The 23,031-nt window shown below is 33.6% G+C and overlaps 1 protein-coding gene across 1 annotated transcript; it reads left to right on the forward strand.

Moving 5' to 3' along the window:
* The first annotated feature begins 3,156 nt into the window (after positions 1 to 3,156).
* On the forward strand, positions 3,157 to 18,481 carry LOC147410212 (very-long-chain aldehyde decarbonylase CER1-like). The gene is made up of 10 exons (XM_086432745.1): positions 3,157 to 3,313; positions 4,307 to 4,536; positions 5,210 to 5,442; positions 5,842 to 6,061; positions 15,957 to 16,332; positions 16,481 to 16,592; positions 16,984 to 17,180; positions 17,322 to 17,420; positions 17,578 to 17,751; positions 18,024 to 18,481. The coding sequence occupies exons 1-10, from the start codon at positions 3,254 to 3,256 to the stop codon at positions 18,195 to 18,197; spliced, it is 1,875 nt and encodes a 624-aa protein (XP_086288871.1). The 5' UTR covers positions 3,157 to 3,253; the 3' UTR covers positions 18,198 to 18,481.
* Positions 18,482 to 23,031: the final 4,550 nt, after the last annotated feature.

The following is a 23,031-nucleotide window of genomic DNA, read 5'->3' on the forward strand; positions in this document are numbered from 1 at the left end:
GTCACCTTGGATCGTTCCAACAACGCAATCAAACTGAAATAGCTCGACTCAAGACCCTTCGATCAGAGGAGATGCGATTATTGATCCATCGATTTCTCTGCAAAATGAATCAAGTTTTCGGTTCGTGAATGAGAGAGATTAGGGTTTGCGAGATGGAAAGAGAGAGAAAGAGAGGGATGCAATCGAGAGTCACCTTGAACCATTCATGAAAATGAGCATTAGGTTTAGAAAAACTAAAAACAGATTAAAAGAAATCTCTAACTAAAACTAATAATTAGTGACAATAAAAAAATGTTGCCACTAAACCTTACATCTTTAGTGGAAACAAAAAAATTCGTCACTAAACATCTTCATGTGTTCATGTTAGCTCCAAAAATCTACTATCATAAATTAGTGACAAAAACTTATTAATGTTATTAAAGATATGTTTTAGTGGCAAAAATCAACTTGTAGCTAAAACTTATTATTAATGAAAACAAAAAATATAGCACTAAAATAAAATAAAATTTGCTAGTATATCCTTTCATATGATCATGCATTTTAGCCGCTACGTTACAGTTGTCATTAAATGTTGTTAGTATAACACTTTTAGTGGCGACATTTTATTTTTGTCACTAAAAATTATTGTTTAGTGGCAACATATACATCACGGCTAAAATTATGTTTTTAGTGACGAAATATAATTGTAGCTAATGAATAATCATTAGTGACATAAAATATATTGCCACTAAACCCCTAAATCTTTAGTGATTTAAAATATAAGTCGTTACTAACACTACATGAAAACTGGAAAATTCGAAATAAAAATTTGACGGGCCAAGGCCTACAAATTTTAGATATTGAATTTTGACGGTCCAGGACCGTAGAAATTCTAGATATTCCTAGATTTGACGGTTTAGAACTGTCAAATTTCTCTCATCCTTCATTAATTTGACAGTTTCTGCTCGTCGAAATTTTTTTTTTGACAATGAAAAATTCAACGCCAATTCGACCCCTTTGTCCGTCAAATTTTATGAAATTTGACGGCCCAAGGCCATCAAATTTAGGCTTTTCTCCCATTATGTAAATATCTTGATGTGATCACCTTTAAGGGTGTCAAAATTTACATTCATAACATTAGTGGCACATACTTTCGAGTTGCCACTAAATATTGTTGATATGATATTTTTAGTGGCAACATATTAATTTTGCTACTAAAAATTACTTTTTAGTGATAATATATAAATCCCGACTAAAAAAATTGTCATTAAAAATCTACTTTCTTGTAGTGATTCTCATTTATTACCTATACTAGATTGCCCCTATCCTCTCTTTTATCCTTTACATCATGTGGATAACTCCTATGCGTACGTACCCATTAATAATGTTGGGGTAGATCCTTTGGACTCCATTTACCCTATAACTCTATTACTAATGGTTGAGGGTTTGTCTTATCATCAAGATAGTACTTAGATCCAATTGTTTAAATATAAGTTTTTAGCGACCGTCTATTTCCACATACTTTATTTCCACATACTTGATTAAAGAAAAAAATAAATTATTTTACTAAAATATTATTTAAACCATGATTAGTAGAAGACTTGGTTGTTATTTTTCTTTCATGTAATGTAACATGGATTGTAGAATAAGAGCCACAGAGGAAATCGGGCTACAAAAGATCCATTCTCATTTATGTTTGGCTTGGTTATTACCATGGTTCAAAATTTCATTTCGTTTCGATATGTTTCAGTCGAAACGTTTTGGTTTTTTAGGGCATCGAGACGAAACAAGGGCTAAAACAAAACATTGAAAGGATTTTTTTTTGCTTTTTGCATGTTAGAGATCCAAGAGAGAGAGGAGCCTAAAAATCTCAAGTTCAGTTGTCAGAATTTCACCGGTCGCCGGATTCTACAAAAGTTCTGTGTGGGTATCTCCTCATTCTTCTTCTTCTTCTTCTTCCTTTGTTTTTCTCCTGCACATTATTTGGCTTGTTATAAATTGAGAATACGCCCTCGACCGGGGTCTTCTTTTAAATATTGTTTTTAAAAAGGCCCTCCTATAGAGGGTGTAAATGACATGTGAGAGAGAGAGAGAGAGAGAGAGAGAGAGAGAGTGAGTAAATTGAATTAAGAAGGATTTACTTGGCAGGCCTAATTGTTGCATTTTTATTACAAAAACTCCATTGGAATTTTGACAACTCAAAGGGAACCTTACATTATGAAGTTTGTTGCCTACCAAATCCCACTTTATCAAGTTTGTAATTGAGCAAACCTTGAAGTGGGGATCCACATCATAAATTTTAAATTTATATTGTTAATATGTTGCTTAACATACCTTGGAGTGGATTTTAATCACATCAATTTGTGAAATCCAAAAACAAGATCTATTGTACATGATTATAAAGGAAAAAATTCTGAAGTTAACTTAAAAAAAAAAAAACAGTTAATTGTCAGTCATTGAATTTTGATTTTAAATTTGGAAGTTCAATGACCATCCATTTTCAATATTTACAATTAAGTTTAAAAATATTTTTTTCTTCCAAATCTAAGTTTTTTTCCTAAAATATAAAAGGTTGTGTTGTTAGATTGCTAATTTGATAGTACATGTGGGTTCAACGAACCATATTAAGATTTGAAATCTTATGAAATAAATCATGGTAGTTGGATTAATAAAATAAGGTTTGTACAAGTAACAAAGGTATAAAGTAACCGTGTTTTTTTAATAAAATTGCAACAAATAGATCTACCAGGTAAATCTCTCTTGAATTAATTTTTGTATATGAGAGGAGAGTGAGTGGGTAATAAATTCTGCAAAGACCCAATTACCCTTATTACATAAGTGGAATTAATACTCGATAAGGACATTTTTTTTTAAATTTATTAAAAGAAAAGTGAGATGGCATGTACAGTTGTGTATCTAAAACTTCTACTGTTCTTGCACATGCACGTCAGTGACTTTTTGAGTTAGTATGGCAGAGTTGATAAAAGAGATAAAGGAGTTGAGTAATTATGCTATTTCCGGGAGCACGGGATCTACAATCTTTTCTTTTTTAACCTATATGATCCAGCACTCAAATTTACTTACAATGGCAGGCGGCCATCTGTATTTGGACAGCACATTTAAAACAGTAGTGCTTTAACTATCTAACACCTAACTTAACCAAACCAAACCAGAATTCTATAAAGATGGTAAGAGAAGCAAGATCCAACAATTCGCTTCAGACTGAAGGAAAAGAAAAGAAAAAAAAGAAAAAGCAAAAGAGTGAGAAAAAAGAATGGCTTCAAAACCAGGCATCCTCACAGAGTGGCCATGGACAAAACTGGGAAAGTTCAAGGTTTTCTCCTCCCCACTTCTTCCTATATGTGCATATATTACTTTGAATCAACACTTAGTAACTCTTTTTTTTTTTTTTTCATCATTTATTTATTTTTTAAGATGGTTGGTTTTGAGTGGAAAAAAATTAAAAAATCAAGGTTTTGTGACTAGAGATTGAGTAAGAGGGCATTTAGGTTGTTTTGCTAGTCCCTCACAGAAGACTCAGGTCTATATGTTATATCACTGCTTTTAAAACACAGGGATATCTCAAATATTCCCCAGAAAGAGGAGGGAAGGGATATGTCTAAATGACCCCTCCCCATTTTCTTTAAAGTCAATTATTAGTTTAAAAATAAATAAAGTATTTAAAAATTATAATTTTTTTTTAAATATAAGGTATAACTAGGTATTAGTAGTTAATAGAATTACAATATATATATATATATATATATATATATATATATATTTGTACTCACAGAGTCCAGATTCACCAATCAAATGAGCCGATGTGTATTAAATGACATCCCCAATTTATAAAACTACCTTTGCTATGCTTGACGTGGCACACATTAAAGAGTTTGCGAGTAAATTGATTAATTTTATTAGGATTACTTATTAATTTATGAATTTCTTTAAGTGTCATGCAATTAAGGAGTGTCTACATGTAATAAAATCATAATTAAAGGCCTGGGATGTAATCTTGGAAGCCAACAACAAGCATAACTAGTATATAATATAATAATTATCAAGAAAATGCTGAAGTGACATTGACATCGATTCACACATGGCTGATGTTGATGTATGTATGGAATTATAGATGTTTTTATCTAGATACAAGTAAAAAGCATTTATGATTTTGTGCCGACCTCTAATTCAGTAATGTGTGAATTGATGTCAATTTTAATGTTACTCCAGCAGCATGACTCTAACTAATAATCAAGATGATCAAACTTGAATAATTTAGGGGTTTGGATGGAGAGTAATTCGTATATATATGTTTTTTTGCTTAAAGTACGTGGTTTTGGCACCTTGGGTGGTTCATACCTGCTATACCTTCGCCACAAATAAAGGAGGAGAAAAAGGGAGGGACTTAAGCACTTTTCTCATCTTCCCATTCTTGTTGTGGAGGATGCTTCACAATCAGATTTGGATAAGCTTTGCTCGTTATCAAACCGGGAAAGGAAAGAACAGGATACTTGACAAGAGTATTGAATTTGAACAAGTTGACAGAGAAAGCAACTGGTTAGTACTTACTACTTAATTTATTATTATGAAAAATCCTGAGCTGACATTGGGATTTACTTCGATTCTCACATTTCTTACATAGAGGAGCGTATATAGCCAAGATGTGTTATATACGCACCTCCACCACATAAAAAATGTGAGAATGGCACTAAATCCCAAAGTCACCCAAGCATTATTCTATTATTATTTTTGATAAATTCTATTGGCACCCTTATTGTTACTTATCACCCCTATTGTTAATTCCTATCATACCATTTAAAATAGGAATTTTCATTCATACATCAAAATTTTCTTCAGAATAGTCGGATAAGATTTAAAAAAAAAAAAAGAAAAAACTACAAATTTCCACTATCGATAATAATCCATCAAAAAAATAAGTCAAGGTCAATGACTAGCTTCCACTTGGACCTCTTGATATCTATCCATCAAAGAGAAGAAAATATCCAAACCTAATGTTATTTCCAAAAGTGAGAGAATGATATTTTCACTCTATTAATTTTTTATTTATTAAATTTAATTGGGGTGTAATAAATAAAAGTTGGAGAGCCAATAGAAGTTCTATTGCTTTTGGATTATCTACCTCAATTATTATTAAAATTGCAAATGCCTTCTTCTCACTTTGATTTCAACAAGCTAGCGAGGAAGTCATAAGACTTGGACTTTTTTGCAGGGATGATCAGATAATATTGAATGGGTTGCTGCTCTATCTGGGAACTATGTACGTAAGTGGGGGTACACATGTTCCCTTTTATAGAACAGATGGTTTAATTTTGACCATTCTCCTTCATATGGGTCCGGTGGAGTTTCTCTACTATTGGCTTCACAGAGCATTGCACCACCATTTCCTTTATTCTCGCTATCATTCCCACCATCACTCTTCTATTGTTACTGAGCCCATAACATGTAAGAAAATTAAGAACCTCTCTCTCTCTAGGCATATAATGGGTCGGATTTTATTTGAAACCATGTGATAAATATTCGAAAAAAAATAGGTTGGATATGGTTTCATGTCCCTTGGCTTGTGCCAGATATGGATTCATCCCTAGATCTGCCTGGAGCTGAAAATATATTACTTTGAAAATTATATTTTTAGATTTTTAAAATATCCATTTAATTTATACTATTTTTCTTTAACATGGGTTCTTGTAAAATAAAAGAGTTCTAATTTGGATTTGACTAATCCAAATCTAAATATGGATAGGTCTAGATTGGACCCTGGTCCTACCCATTTTATGCCTTTGCTCTCTTAGCCATATAGAGAAATATTTGTTAATCTAAAGTAGTTTTTGTGTGCATGGGCAGCTGTTATACATCCATTTGCAGAACATGTAGCTTATTTCGCACTCTTTGCAATCCCAATGTACACAATGGTGCGAACTGGAATGGCATCAATAGTTGCCTTCGCTGTATACATAACATATATTGACCTTATGAACAACATGGGTCACTGCAACTTCGAATTTATCCCGAAGAGACTCTTCCAACTCTTTCCTTTCGTCAAGTACTTCATGTACACTCCATCGTAAGTCTCTCTTTACTAATTTTTTTTTTCAATTTATTATAGAGTAAAATTACTTCATATTAATTTTCTCTTTATACATATAACAATAATTAATTAAGGCCTAGATATGGAGGTACAAATTTATTTTATATTTTTATTCTTTTGATAATGGGGGTGTTTGGACCCGACTAATAGGGGTGAGGTAATTGGCCTCTTAGTACATCAAATACATCTTGCTCAAATCCCCTAGGCACATGTTATACACCACAAATAACATATATCATGAAAGTCAGGATAAATCCTTGTAGGTAACTAATTCGAGAGGGTTTGAATTTAAGACCTCTTCCTTTCATAATATTAGGAATTAGGGATCATTTTCCATCTCAATCATTTTTTGGGGTGTTTACTTATAGAAAATTTCAAAATAAAAATAAAGTCGTGATCAATTAACTAATATATATATGAAAAATGCTGGAATGACACAAAGAGAGATACAAAGGTGACAAAAATGATGCGTTGGCACACGTAATTGTAGATGCTTTTTACTCGTATCTCATGAAAAAGAATCTACAGTAATGTGCACGATACCACATCATTTTGTCACTTTTGTGTTTCCGTTTGTGTCACCTTAGCATGACTATATATATATATATAGGGAGTATTTCGACAGCTTTAAAGTTTGCCAAGTTTGGTGTCAAACATTTTTTGTAAATCACTTTTGATGGGGTTAGAAGTTTTGGAATATGCTGATTTTTTGTGAGGATGATCTCTACAGTGAAGAGATTATCCTCACAAAAAATCAGCTCATTTTGAAACTTCTAACCCTAGTTTACAAGTTAAAGAATCGTGGACTGTCCAATTTTTGTAAATCACTTTTGATGGGGTTAGAAGTTTTGGAATAGGCTGATTTTTGGTGAGAATGATCTCCTCATCATAGAGATCATCCTCACAAAAAATCAGCTCATTCCAAAGCTTTTAACCCATATTTTGAAAAATGTTTGGCACTAAACTTGGCAAATTTTAGGGTTGATGAACCGTCCCCATATATATATATATATATATATAGGGTCGGGTTCCGTAGACCCCCATTGCGACTCACATTGCGACACACTGTTTTGTCTTACATGGGCAAAAATGTTTGGAATGGGATGATTTTTTGTGAGGATGATCTCTATGGTGAGGAGATCATCCTTGCCAAAATTCAGCTCATTATGAAACTTTTAGCCTCATGTTTACAAGTTGAAAAATTTTAGACCATCCAATTTTGATGGGGTTAGAAGTTTTGGAATGGGATGATTTTTTGCAAGGATGATCCTCTCATCACAGAAATCATTTTCACAAAAAATCAGTCCATTCCAAACATTTTTGGCCATATAAGACAAATGGTGTGTGCAATATGAGTCGTAACGGGGGTCGTAGGAATCCCACCCATACATATATATATATATATATATTCAATTGACTTGGTGGCACATGCACATAGAACCATAGATATTTTTTGAGTCAATATTTTTTTGGTACAAAATCCAATTTTCAAAGTGTATTTATTGCACATTAAGGTGTGCCCAAAGGGCATAACCTAACAAAATCCGAACATCCATCCCACCCATTTTATTTATTATTTGTCTACTTGAAAATTAATTCTGCCAGCGGAATTAAAGCAATTATGGGGTTCATGTGGTATCCAATTAATGGGATCTGGGCACCTATAACGTGGAATTAAATAGCGTCACGTCAACTTAGACAATTTTCTTATATATTTATTTAATTACGAGGGAAAAACAGTAAACACAATTAATCACCTCAAAACTCAACCGACTAAGTTATATGAAAATTTTCTCCATGTCAACATGATATTTTTTTAGAGCGCTGATTTTCTAACTAGAAAGTCTTCACTTGGTCAATACTTAGCTGACATGACAAGGACATGAAATCATAGATCTCTTACCTTACCATACACAATTACAAATCTCTATGAAAAAATGTGCAATTGTGTAACCTGAGAAAAGAGATCTATGGTTATATATCCATGCCACATCCGCCGAGTATTGACTAAGTGAAGATTTTTTAGTTAAAAAATCATTATTCTATTTTTTATGTTTCATTAATAGAGAGATTGATGAGGTAAGATTTGAGTTAGGGGAGTGGGCTAGCCCCCTCCCCTCCCCACCTGATTCAAAGAATAGTTGTCTTTAGTGGTGCAATTTGATTGATTTGATTCGGTTCGGGCTCAAATTGAAACTAAATTGACATAGGTCAATTCTAGTAAATAAGAAGCATAATCAAATCAAATTTCATAGGAATCAAACTAACTCAAACTTAATTAAAGTTGATTTGGTTCGGTTTGATTTTATGAACTGTCAAAATTCTATAAATTGTAAGTAACATTGTAACGAACAAAACAAATATATAATAAAATAAAATTTCATACAATAAATTATTAATCTATACATAAAAAGTCATTAGTTTATCTATAAAAGATCATTAATCTATGTACCAACTCCTAAAATAATTTATAATAATGATTATATACACATATATTTATTTATTGCATAAGGATTTAGATCTATACAAGCTTGATCCTAGAATTAAATTAAATTGATCGGTTATCTATTTTCGTAATTCGAAATTAAATTGCAATTTATTTTAAACCGAACCAAACCACCCCAAAGCTATCGGTTTGGTTCTATTCATGATTTGAACCGGACCAAGTTGCACTCGTCGTCTTACTTTAATTTACCAAATTGTCTTGTTAAAGTAACACGGCGGTCACATTGAAGGAATCGATAATCTATAAATCTAGGAAATGTTGAAGTGACTAACTGCACTGATGTGGATGTATACACTGAACCATGGATGCTTTTCACTCGATGCGCAACTCCACATTAGTGCGGTGTCCAACGCAATGTCTTGCGTAAATTTAACATCACTTATAGATGGATTTAGTTTATGTGTACTCTTAGGGCACACAATAAAGTTCATTACATACACCTTAGGATCTGATTTATGTATTGAAACTACCCTCAAAGTATATATTTTGGACTAAAACTAGCTATCCCTAGTGCAGTGCTTGCTCCCAACGTGTATTTAACGTACTTTAATGCACGTCCTTAGGGCACACGTTAACCAGACCCCTTATAATTTGGCAGCTACACAAAATTCATTAAATGGCATGGCAAGTTGCAATTTTTCTAAGGACTTTTCCCAATTTCTAGGTTGAGGCAAATAGACAGTTAAGCTAACAAAAACCATAAATTTCCTAGGAATCATTACTATTCTTGAGATCTATTACAATTTTTTCTAGGGTTACAGTTTTTTTTTTTTTTTTTTTTGAAAATGAAAATAGAAAACGAAGAACTACACTTCCCTTATTGACTGCCCATCCATGTCGCATCTCAAAATATAAAACAAAAAACAAAATAAGTATACAAAATAAGTAATTTTACCCCATTTGATTTTAATTTTAACTTTCAGATTTTAGTGACCATCCTTCTTCAAAGTCATTGACCAAGCCAAAAATAATATTTATTTATTTATTTTTCTTTTATATTTGGTTGGGATCGTGAATTTTCAGAGGGTTCCAAGTGTTATTTCGCCAACATTATCATCCATGTGAGCCCACCAAGCCATAGATACAATCTAGACTTACTAAAAGACAAAAAAAAAAAAAAATGGAAATTAATAGTATCCACCTTGTAATTTTTTAATTCGATTTTGGAAAGGTCCATATTCCTATATTTTGGTCTACATGTATTGAAAGCATTTGAAAAGTACCTACTTTAATTAGTGAGAATGACTTTGAAGGACTCTTTATTTAGAATATATATCAAATAATTTTTTAATAAAGAATACGGATCATTTAAATCCCACTTAATAAAATATTAGTATATTAATTAACAACTTTACAAAGTATTTGATATAAAAGTAAAAGGAGTCAAATAAAAAATTTTGACCAGTTAATTTAATTATTAATTTTTTTTGTAAAAAATAAAAATAAATATTTTATTTATTAAAAACTAAATTCAATATGAGTTTATTTGACTCAGTAGTATTGACATGCTAATTTTTGAGTTAAATCAATTTGAAGAACATTCTAAGTCTAGTTTTAAATTTATGTTTTAATTATTTAAAATTATTTATATATTTTAATAAATCTAATATACATAGACTAAAACAGTTTGATGATGATTATACTTGTCTCCATCATCATCATTGGTATAGTCATCACCATCTATGTGATTCAAAGATTAGTACTTATAATAAGATAAACAAGTTTATTTTTTAATTGATCTATAAGAGATGACCATAGTTAAAGGGCATGTCATTATAAAATATAAGAGTAGATCAAATATTCTCAAAAAATCATGTTTCTTTGAACTTCAAAAGTCATGGAAAGGTTACTTATGGTATTTTCACTTCAAAATATTTTTTTAGACTAATATTTGATAAATTGGGTATTAAAGTGTCCATAATTTTTTAAAAAGGATTTTTTGATACATATTTTCAAAAAATAAGTTTTTGCAGTCATTGTTTATTTAATTTATTCCAACGCTAGGATGCCTTCACTACACGTGGACCAATAGGCATGTGGGATTTCATTGATTCTCCAAAATTGAACTCGTTAATTTTTAAAAGATAGGACTCATAGAATCACCTCGAAAAGTGATAGATTTGACTTAATCAATGAAATTTTGAGATGCAAAATTATGTAGTGTAAACTACGTTATTTACAGGTTGGGCTCCATAGACTCATGAAAGTGAACTCATACGTTCACAGACAATCTCAACGTTGTACATGTGAAATCCAACGATTGAGATCAATCTTAAAGATCCATAATATTGTTGGGAATTAAAGAGAAAATTGGAGAGAATAATTTTGGATGGAAGAGGTTTTTTATTATTGAACTCAACTTGATCTTTTTTGGATGATACAAAATGGTGGGAGAACATCTCTATTTATAGGACTCTATGGACAATTCTAGATACACCATAACTTAGATTATTCTAGATACTTCCTACATACCAATTAATAAATGAGTGTTTCTAGAAAATACAAGAGTATTTCTAGTGACTCTAGTAAATAAAAGAAAATTCTAGAAACTCTAGCAATTACAAGATAATTCTAGAAACTCTACCAATTACAAGAAAATTCTAGAAACTCTAGAGACAAACTATGATAAATCAAGTTTATTATTTCAACACCCCCCCTTAAACTTGATTTGTGACTCCAAGAATACCTTGTAATTTGGTAAAAGCTTCTCTCTTGAGTGGCTTGGTAAATATGTCTGCTACTTGATCTTGAGATTTCACGAATTCCAACCTTACTTCCTTTCTTCCAATGCATTCTCGTATATAATGATAACGAGTGTCGATATGCTTACTTCTTTCATGAAAGACAGGATTCTTTGCTAGTGCGAGTGCTGACTTGTTGTCAACACGAATCTCGACAGGCTTTTCTTGTGGTAAATTTAATTCTTTCAACAAGTTTCTTAGCCAGATAGCATGACAAACACATGATGTTGCAGCAACATATTCGGCTTCACAAGTTGATAGTGTGACGATTGGTTGCTTCTTTGACATCCAAGTGAAAGCAGTGTTTCCCATAAAGAACACAAATCCGGTGGTGCTCTTTCTATCATCCAAGTCTCCACCCCAATCGCTATCACTATATCCAACTATCTCATAATTGTTAGAAGATGAATAAAACAAGCCATAGTTGGTTGTACCTTTGATGTATCGAAGTATTCTCTTTGCAGTCTTGAAGTGGGTTGTTGTTGGAGCTTCCAGGTAGCGACTAACGATTCCAACGGCATAGAGAATATCCGGCCTAGTACAAGTTAGGTAGCGCAAACTTCCAATAAGACTTTTATAGAGAGTTGGGTCCACCTTTTCTCCTTCATCATGTTTTGACAACTTGATTCCACATTCCATCGGCGTGCCAACTGGATTAGAGTCATTCATCTTGAACTTCTTAAGCACTTCCTTAGCATAGCCTTCTTGAGTAATGAAGATGCCTTTGTCCTTTTGCTTTACTTCAATGCCGAGGTAGTAAGACATGAGCCCAAGGTCTGTCATCTCGAACTCTTTCGCCATTTCTTTCTTGAACTCCTCAAACATACTCGGGTTGCTACCTGTGAAGATCAAGTCATCCACATACAAGCATACAATCAAAATATCTCCATTTTTAACTTTGATATAGAGTGCATGCTCATATGGACACTTGGTGAAATTCTTATCTTGAAAGTACTTGTCAATTCGAGTATTCCAAGCTCTCGGCGCTTGCTTTAGGCCATATAAAGCCTTCTTCAACCTCAAAACTTTATCTTCATGTCCTTTTACTTCATAGCCCAATGGTTGCTCGATGTAGACTTCTTCTTCAAGGAAACCATTTAAGAAGGCGGACTTTACATCCATTTGGTAGATCTTCCATCTATTTTGAGCTGCCAAAGAAATTATTAATCTAACGGTTTCAAGACGAGCAACAGGAGCAAATACCTCATCATAGTCGATGCCTTCTCTTTGACTATAGCCTTTAGCCACTAATCTTGCTTTGTATCTCTCCACGTCTCCTTTAGCATTCTTCTTCGTCTTGTACACCCATTTTACTCCAATCGCTTTGTGTTCTTGTGGAAGTGTAGCTAGCTCCCATGTGTTGTTCTTTGTGATTGAATTGATTTCTTCATCCATAGCGTCTTTCCCTTTTCTTGTTTTCTACCGCTTCTTGGTAGCTTAGAGGTTCACAATCACCAAAGAGACACAAAAGAGTGATATCATTTTGATTTTCGGTTACCTCATAAAGTTCTTGTAAGCTTCTTAAGCGTGGCGTCTTCTCATTAGAACTTTCACTTGATGACGAATCTTCATGCAGGTTTCCGATTGGTGAGATCGGTGGAGTAGTAGGCTCTCGAAGTTCTTGTCTTGTTTCTTCTATCCTCGGTTGCTCCATTTCTTCTTCTTCTTCAAAGTAAGGAAGAAAATCATACTCGTCTTCTTGTGTGTTCCAATCCCAAGAATCTTCTTCATTGAACTCTACATCACGACTAATGAGAATTTTCCGGGTAATTGGGTTGTACAACTTGTAGCCTTTGGATCTTGAGTCATAGCCAATGAATACGTACTTCTCACTTTTGTCGTCGAGCTTGGTTCTCTTTTCATCAGGCACATGAACATAAGCAACACTTCCAAAGACTTTGAGGTGAGAAATTCCGGGCTTTCTTCCACTCCATGCTTCTTGTGGTGTCTTCTCATACACACTTCTTGTTGGAGAGCGATTTGCCAAGTAGACTGCACAAGCCACCGCTTCGGCCCAAAACTCCTTGGGCATTCTTTTGCTCTTGAGCATGCTGCGAGCCATGTTGAGTATGGTTCGATTCTTCCTCTCTGCCACTCCATTTTGTTGGGGGGATCTCGGCACCGTTAAGGGACGACGAATTCCATGATCTTCGCAGTACTTTTGGAACTCGTTTGATGTGAATTCTCCTCCTCGGTCAGATCTCATGGCCTTAATAGCAAGACCGCTTTCTTTCTCAACAAGGACTTTGAACTTCTTGAAATTCTCGAACACCTCCGACTTCTCCTTTAGGAAGTAAACCCACGTTTTCCTTGAAAAATCATCAATGAAAAGGAGAAAGTATTTGCTCTTACCAAAAGAGTTGGTTTAATTGGTCCACAAACATCGGTGTGTACGAGCTCGAGCGGCTTTGTAGCTCTTGATGATGACTCCTTCGGAAAGCTTCTCCGGGATTGCTTCCCAAGCAAACATCCTTCGCAAAGCTGATCGGGTTGGTTGATGCATGGTAGACCTCTTACCATCTCCTTCTTTTCCAAAAGTTCGAGCCCGCCAAAATTGAGGTGTCCAAAGCGTAAATGCCATAACCATGACGAGTCATTATAGCAAGCTTTTAGACACATTGGAACATCGTATTGAATGTTCAAGGGGAACATTCTATTTTTTGACATGGGCACCTTGGCAATCAAATTACTTTTACTGTCTCTTAAGAAAAGGTTATTTTCTTTTAAGTGAATATCATACCCTTTCTCTAGCAATTGACCCAAACTCAAAATATTATTCTTCATGTTGGGCACAAAATAAACATTTGAGATGAATTGATGGCCTCCATTTTTTAAGCGTATGAGAATTTTACCTTTGCCTTCCACGGGTATTTTTGATTCATCTCCAAAGGAGACATTCCCTCTTACCGCTTCATTGAGCTCCACGAACATTTTTCTTTGTCCACACATGTGATTGCTAGCGCCGGTGTCAAGATACCATCTATTTTCTTGGCCTTCATCTTTGTCTTTGCAAGCTAGCAGCAACGTACCTTCTTCTCTACCTTATCTTCGATGAAATTGGCCTTTTCTTCGACCTTGCTTAGCAATCTACACTCGGAGGCATAGTGACCGAACTTATTGCAATTATAGCATTTGATGTGAGATTTGTCGTTCCTTGACCATGAGTTGTTTCTTCCGTGCCCTCTTGTTGCTTGTGGATTTCGACTTCTTTCTCCGTTGTTGAAGTAATTAGAGTTGTTGGAATTGTTGAAGTTGTTGTTGAAGCCGCCCCTTCCTTCTCTTCCTCGTCCACGTCCACGTCCACGTCCTTGGCCACGTCCTCTTCCTCTTTGATTTCTATTATTTCCAAAATTTTCTTCCTTCAAGTTGAGTTGTAGTAGTTGCTCTATAGTCTCCTTTTGCTTCTTTTTTCTTTTTTGTTTTTCCTCATAGGCTTGTAAAGAACCCATGAGTTGCTCAACGGTCATGGTTTCTAAATTTTTATTTTCTTCAATGTTCGTAGCAATGAATTCAAAATTTGGATTCAAAGTACGAAGAATTTTCTCCATAACTTTCACTTCACTAATATCTTCACCATTTCTTCTTAGTTGATTAACAATGGCCAATACTCTAGCAAAATAATCAGAAATTAATTCAGATTCCTCCATGAATAAAAGTTCAAACTCACCTCTAAGAGTTTGAAGACGAATCTTTTTAACTTGCTCGACTCCTTTGTTGCAAGTTTGAAGCTTCTCCCACGCTTCTTTGGCCGTAGTTGCATTTGAGATCTTCTCGAATGCATCTTCATCTACTGCTTGATAGATGAGATAGAGAGCTTTCTTGTCTCTCTTTCTTGAATCCCTCAAGGCTTCCCGCTGGGTTTGGGAAAGAGCAACATCGTCTTGCTCCTTATGGCCTTTCTCGACAACTTCCCACACATCTTGAGCTCCTAGTAGTGCCTTCATCTTGATACTCCAATTGTCATAGTTGCTCTTGGTGAGCATTGGAACTTGGAAGGGGACCATTCCTCCACTTGCCATTTTTCTTCACGAACCTGGCTGCTCTGATACCACTTTGTTGGGAATTAAAGAGAAAATTGGAGAGAATAATTTTGGATGGAAGAGGTTTTTTATTATTGAACTCAACTTGATCTTTTTTGGATGATACAAAATGGTGGGAGAACATCTCTATTTATAGGACTCTATGGACAATTCTAGATACACCATAACTTAGATTATTCTAGATACTTCCTACATACCAATTAATAAATGAGTGTTTCTAGAAAATACAAGAGTATTTCTAGTGACTCTAGTAAATAAAAGAAAATTCTAGAAACTCTAGCAATTACAAGATAATTCTAGAAACTCTACCAATTACAAGAAAATTCTAGAAACTCTAGAGACAAACTATGATAAATCAAGTTTATTATTTCAACAAATATATTCTCGGGATACATAGTTCGTCCCAACTGTTAGATCCTAAATATAAATGGTTGGGATCATGTGTGGCCATATGAGTTCATTTTTCATGAGCCTATCAATCCTAATCCTTTATTTAGTTACTCCTTTGCTTTGTTTGCCTAGCAAAAAAAAAAATAAAATTAGAATATTGTATGAATGGTGAATTGGAAATTCATTTTATGTAGGTTTCACTCTCTTCATCACACCCAATTTCGGACCAATTATTGCCTTTTCATGCCAATCTACGATTATATCTATGGGACCATGGACAAGTCTTCAGATTCGCTGTATGAAACCTCACTCAAACGACAGAAGGAGACACCACATGTTGTACATTTAACTCATCCAACTACATTGGACTCCATCTACCATCTACGTCTAGGCTTTGCTTCCTTGGCCTCAGGGCCCTACACTTCCAAATGGTACCTGTGGATGCTGTGGCCAATGACATGGTTTTCAATGTTGCTCACTTGGGTCTCTAATTGCACCTTTGTTGTGGAGAGGAACATGTTCAACCAACTCAAAATGCAAACATGGGCCGTACCCAGATTTCGCTTCCAAGTAAGAAAATCCACTTTATAATTTAATTTGCTTCTTCAATTTACAATTTCAATCATATATATACATAGTGAACGAATATTATTCTAGACTATAATGGTCATGTATTAATTATTTTTTAAAACTGGATGGATGTATGTATGTATTGTAGTATCTTCTACCATGGCAAAAGGAAGCAATCAACAAGTTGATTGAGGAAGCCATACTTGAGGCAGATAAAGCAGGTGTTAAGGTGCTGAGTTTAGGCCTTTTAAACCAGGCAAGTTCATTTTATGCTTCCTCTTCTCCTATTTATATACATTATAATCAACATGTATGTGAAACAACAATGCAGTAGTAAAGAGAACAAAAAATACACGAAAAAACACTTGCCCAATTGTATTGGGTTGGAGTTTAGGCTAGTGTAAGCATGATTGACTTAGTAAGATTGAAATATTACTAAGGAACTATAGGAAAATCACAAATATTTTATTTCTGGGTTGGGCTCCATAGGCTCATGAAAGTGAACTCATACGTTCACACACAATCTCAACGGTGTATACGAATTAATTCTTAGTCCAGGACTGTAGATAGGGAAATGTTTTTTTTTTCCAATACCATTTTCATGGATACATGAACTTTGGTTTCATTTTTGAGCTATTGATTTCCAGGAAGAGGAGCTTAATGGAAGTGGTGAGCTTTACATAAAAAAACACCCAAAGCTCAAGATTAGGGTGGTGGATGGGAGTAGCTTAGCGGTCGGTGTTGTGCTTAATAGCATTCCCAAAGGAACAAAGCAAATACTTATTAGAGGAAACCTTACCAAAGTGGCTTATGCCATTGCGTCAGCTTTATGCGAAAATAGCGTTCAGGTACGTAAATTCATTTACTACTGAGAGGAAACCGTTGCTTACTTATGCTTTTTATAATCTCTATATATATTGAACAACAAAGTTCAATCCCTTCTACTCAGGTCATTTTATTGTCTTACAAAAATGCTGAAATGTTAACAGGTAGCTACAGTACGCAAGGATGAATATGAGAAGCTAAGATCAAGGCTCAGCTCCAATTTAGCAACTTATTTGATCCTTTCAACAAGTTATGCTCACCAGGTAACTTTACTATTCTGTTTTATTTCTCTGGATTTAGAGAGAAATTTATAAATTGGGATTGGACCCATAGCTCACAACTGGTAGTATAATGCAACTATGAGGTAGTTGGCTTCATAGCTAGGACTTATGAAAGGTGTGTGTGCACTGAGTTTTGTAGGTATGGTTGGTGGGAGATGGATTGAGCAACGAAGAACAAGAAAGGGCACCAAAAGGAACACTCTTCATCCCCTTCTCCCAATTTCCTCCCACTAAAATTCGCAAAGATTGTGTGTACCATCACACTCCAGCGATGATCACTCCAAAGGCTCTCGAGAACGTTCACTCTTGTGAGGTTAGTTTGAAGATTATATATTATGAAAATGTTGAAGTGACATTATAAATGATATCGATTCACACATTGCAGACGTTGATGTGTGTACGGATTCATAGTCCTTTTCATTGAGATCCTTAAAAACGGTAGTGTCAAATAAAGTCATTGAATTGGTTTGATTAGAGCTGCATCTTTGTCGTGAACCATCATAGTTTATTGTTTCGCAAATTATGACGTTATGTATCGATATAACAAGCTTATGATTTTTGTTTTTATGGGAAAATGTGTGACAGAATTGGTTGCCGAGGAGGGTGATGAGTGCATGGCGTGTGGCAGGAGTGGTGCACGCCTTGGAAGATTGGGATGATGATGGACACGAGTGCGGTAACACAACGTTTGACATTGAGAAAGTATGGCTTGCAAGTCTTAAACATGGATTCCGTCCTTTGGTCGTGTCCACTACTTGATCAGTGCCTATGTATGTTTGGAGAAATGCCTATATGTTATTTAATATTATTATCAAATGGGATGCATTATTGTATAAAGTTCGAGAAGGTTAGGTTTATTATATATATATATCAAGAGAGAGAGTGAATAACTCCATATTTTACGCCTAAGATCTAGGTTTCATTTACAAAAATACAAGGTTGAAAATGGAGTGATTGCTTTATATGTGGCATTGTTATGACGTTATTTTAAATGGCTTGGTTCACTTTGAACCATTGGTTAAGCATTTATCGTATTTAAAATTTATCTATTCCTTCCATAAAAGAAGGTTTTTTATTTTATTTTATCAGAATCAGATCCCTGGAAACCTAACATTCCTTAAAAATATATATTTTTACCCTTTCCTTTGTCCCCATCGAGACCAGGCTCCCAAAATTGCTAATCTCACTTTTTAGCGTTCCATGACCTCTCTGTTTCTCTTTTCAACCATTAAAAATAAAAATAACCATCTTATTTATTGAGTAACATTTTTCTAAAAGTAAGGGTATTCAAAGATTGGGAATTGGGTGTAATCTTGTTGAATTCAAGTTTCTTGGGAGAGTGAACAATATATTTTCAGATTTCTTTCGTTCTTCTAATACATATTGCAAATAAAGGTAACCTTAACATTGGAAAAATCCAAAATCACTGAAAAATAGAAAAATCCTATTGAAATAGTGGAGAGAGCTAAGGTGCCACTTAGCTAAATTGGTAAATGATTCAATAACCGAGGTTCAAATCCCATTGAACCCACCTTCACTTTCGTTAACCATTAACCCCCCTAGAGTACATATAGTCAAGGATAAGTAACTAAACATTTTAAAGATTCACATGACATCAATTATCGGTACTAATCATATATTTTTATTTTCGTATAAATCTAATTGACAACATTGAAATAAAATAGTAAATATGGTTTTCAATTTATAATTCAAAATAAAACAAGAAATATATAATACAAAATAGTGAAGTAGTGAAATTAAAGAGTTGAGATTCACAACTGGATCACTTTTAATTGTGACATGATGTTACAATACTCTACTGATTTTTAATTTTTGATTTTGTGGTCGGTCGATGCAACGTACCATTTTTAGTTGATCATTTATATAGTTTAGATTGGCCGTTTGACATAACCGTAAGTAATGGATCTCTTTTTTATGTATTAGAACATTTGACTACTTTGTATTGTTAGTGATCACTGACTAATCATTTTCATCTATGCTTATTAGGCATGCATGTGATTCCTAAACTATGCAACCTCATTCGTGTACAACTATCTTTACATTACAAGTTCACTGGTAAACATAAAAAGAAATGAATTCGGATTTTAGTTGTGACTCCACTCTTATATGCATCCCATATCACGTATGAGCTTGCTTGTCCCTAATGTATATCCTAGGATAGTATATCACTCTAAATGATATGATGCACTATCCCTTCAAGCATTCACAAGCTCTTTAATAGCTCACAATATATATATATCATTTTTTTTAAATAAAAGAGAAATTAACATTATAAGATTGAAAATTGATATCCAGTTCCTACAATGCAACAATGGCCCTTCGACCTAAAATGAATAACAGTACGAAAATATAAACCAGTGCTATGTGCTAACAGAAATTAAATAAACATGCAATCATAATCATTATCTCTGGTTATCTATTTACCAACCTACACACAACACAACCATGTAAAATGTAAACATCACATCTCAGGTGTGATTTTAACATTTTATCGCTTCATCCCATTTTTTGATTTTTTAATATTTTCATTTCTCAAAATTTTCAAATTCATTTCGATTATTCAATTAACAAACTGTCAAAGTTTACTCAAAACGGGATCCTAACGATGCATGGAACCAAACTGTCATACATAAATTAAATATTTTTTAAATTGAAAACAGGTTTTTGGGAATGAAATCCTTGAATATAAGATTCAACATCATATAATTTTTATACCTTAATTTCAAGTAACGCAAAAGATTTTTTATTTTAAAAATCTGACGAAAATATTGAATTTTACATTTTGTTCTTAAAACCAAAAATTGGATTTTGATCCTTTGAGATTTGGATTTTGAAATCATTTCCATTGTTCCAAAATGGGGGGTAAAATATTCACTTCATTAAAGAGCTTGAAGTAAATGGAAAATAAAAATTAAAAAAGACATTTACTTAAATGTTCTTAATGAAGTAACCATTAGCCTCTATCGACGGCACCATCAACAAGCTCCAATTTTCAGGTTTCTCTTCCGTTCTTCGAATCCATCGTTCCACCTATGAATTTTTTGTTAAAATTTGATAAAACCACATCAAATATGTAATTCTAACATGAATTTTAAAACGAACAAATAATTTCTATGATTTATAAATATAACGCATATTTGATAAAAATCCTAAATACATATTTTCACAATCTACGATTCCCAATAGGGATTGAGAGTTTCCTACCGAAGTTCGTGGTTGTCGGAGGTGATGAATTAGCACGGGAGTTGAGGATTGACAACACAGAAACTCGAGATTTAGTGTGTTTGGTTGCGAACAAATGGTGTTTGGCCAAGATCTTGGTGACGACGTTCTTTCTCATTCTACGATGAAAAACAATTTTTTCTTCAAATTTGATGAAATTATGAGTGGGTGGTATTGAAACTTTCTCGTTATTTTTTGATGAGAGACAGAGATAAAGAAATGAAAGTGAAGATCAAATATAGTGAGATTGTAGAGTTTATCGATGTCGACAACTTTTATTCTTTTGTCGAGGTTCAACGATGGTTCTTTCGCGATGGATTTAGATGAGAAGGGGGTCGAAACTCATGGGTTGGGAATGGACTGGTTCTTTGTGAGTTGGAGAAAAAAGAATGAAATAAAAGAAATAGTTTGTTCTATTATAAAAAGTTAGAGGGGTATTATTGGTATTTTACCATTTGTTTCGAAGGTTGATGATATTTCATTTCGTAGATTTAAAATTCAATGAATGAATATTCTAATTTTAGTAATTTTTCATTGCAGACCTAATGTTATGATTGGATTTTATTAATTTTCGCTCTAACAACAATTTATCCTTTGAAATCCCATCTATCACAAAATTCAAAGATTTTATAACTTTTTCCTCCGAACTCAAATTTGAACTTGTTTACAGGCTAAAGTATATTTTTCGACCATTTTAAATCTAATGACAAAATTAGTTTCAGTTGAAAATGAACATAACAAAATTTTAGTGTTTTACTCTAAATCTTTCTTTTAAAATTTCCTCCAAATTTCACTATTTGATTTCATCAAGATACGAATTGAAAACTCGAGGTATTACAAGCGGGTACCCCGAAACCGATTTATTTTATCATTTCTTTCCATATAGTGGATGATTTACGTTATTTATTTATTTTTTTATTATAAATGCATGTTATATAAAATTCTTCAATGTTTCATCTAAATTATTGATTGATACTTAAAATGAGTTACTTTTCTAAAAAATTATTACTTTTTATAGAGATAAATTTTTATTTTTGAAAAGTATAACACATTATAATCAAGTTAACAATTTTATTGATAATATGTTAATGTTTTGAAAGGAATTTTTTTTATTATAATGATTTGAAATAATTTTTTTGTCATTTAATTCTTGAGAACCGGAATTGGTGGGTACCCATGACTTTTGGCTGTTCCGATTCCATTATTTTGGAATCGGACCTTGAACCAACAAGAACCGAAACTGAACTAATAAAATGGTTATTGTTCTAACTTCCTTAGGAACCGACCCATTGGCACCCCTAACAACATGGTAGTAGTTTTATCCTTAACCCTCCAAAGTTTATTGAAAAATGCTAAAAACGTAAAAGACTTTAATGAAAAACTTAGAGACTTGATAACAAACGATGAGTTGATGAACAAAATCCACTCAAAACTTGTGGATCCTTTGGGGAAGAGTTTTTATTTATAGTAAAAATTATACATCAGATTACAACCAAATATTTGTTTCTTATCTCAACCAAAATACTAAAGATAACATCAGATTGATGAGGATGAGCATCTCATCCGATTAGCCTTGATCCTTATCGTGTGTGATCTGATCATAATTACGATTGATTCGGATCACAATTGTCATGGTTTGTTCAATCACGACCATGATGGTTTGTTGGTTCACGTTTGATTTTGATTAAGTGGTTGTTGTAGTGTACAATCAAGTATTCATGGAGATCACGTTCCTTGTTGCCATGTGGTTCACGATCCTTATCAGCCCCCTTCAAGCTGGAGAGCAGTAGTGGAAGAACTCCAAAGCTTGGACCTCAAAGATTAAAACGGACTCCATATGAGAGTGGTTTACTAAAAATTAATATTAGAAAGTTGAGTATGAGAGGGAAAAAATTGAGTGACCAATGAACCAAAAGCAACTTTCTCTATTATAAAATGGTAGTCCACTTTAATAAGTTTGGTTCTAGCATGAAGAACTAGACTAACAAAGAAGTAGATAGCAGAATTGTTATCACAAAAGAGGATAGGAGGCGATGTTGACATAATCTCAATGTCTCAAAGTAAGAATGAGATCCAAGAAATTTCTATTGTAGTGGAAGCCATACTACGATATTCAATCTCGGTGCTGCTTCTAGCAATACATTGTTGTTTCTTAGAAGACCATGAAATGTAATTACTCCAAATAAAAATGGCACAACCTGAATTAAGTAGAGTGCCTAGTAATAGGACATCCTTCCCAATCAACATCAAAGAAGCCATAAAGAGAGTGAACCTTGAGATAAAATCCAAACACCAAAATCCAATGTTCCTCCAATGTAATGAAGAATTCATTTTGTAGACATGTGAGGTT

This window comes from Akebia trifoliata, chromosome 1 (assembly GCF_017979445.1).
Source record: "Akebia trifoliata isolate Shusen 1 chromosome 1, ASM1797944v1, whole genome shotgun sequence".
In the NCBI taxonomy this organism is placed as follows: Eukaryota; Viridiplantae; Streptophyta; class Magnoliopsida; order Ranunculales; family Lardizabalaceae; genus Akebia; species Akebia trifoliata.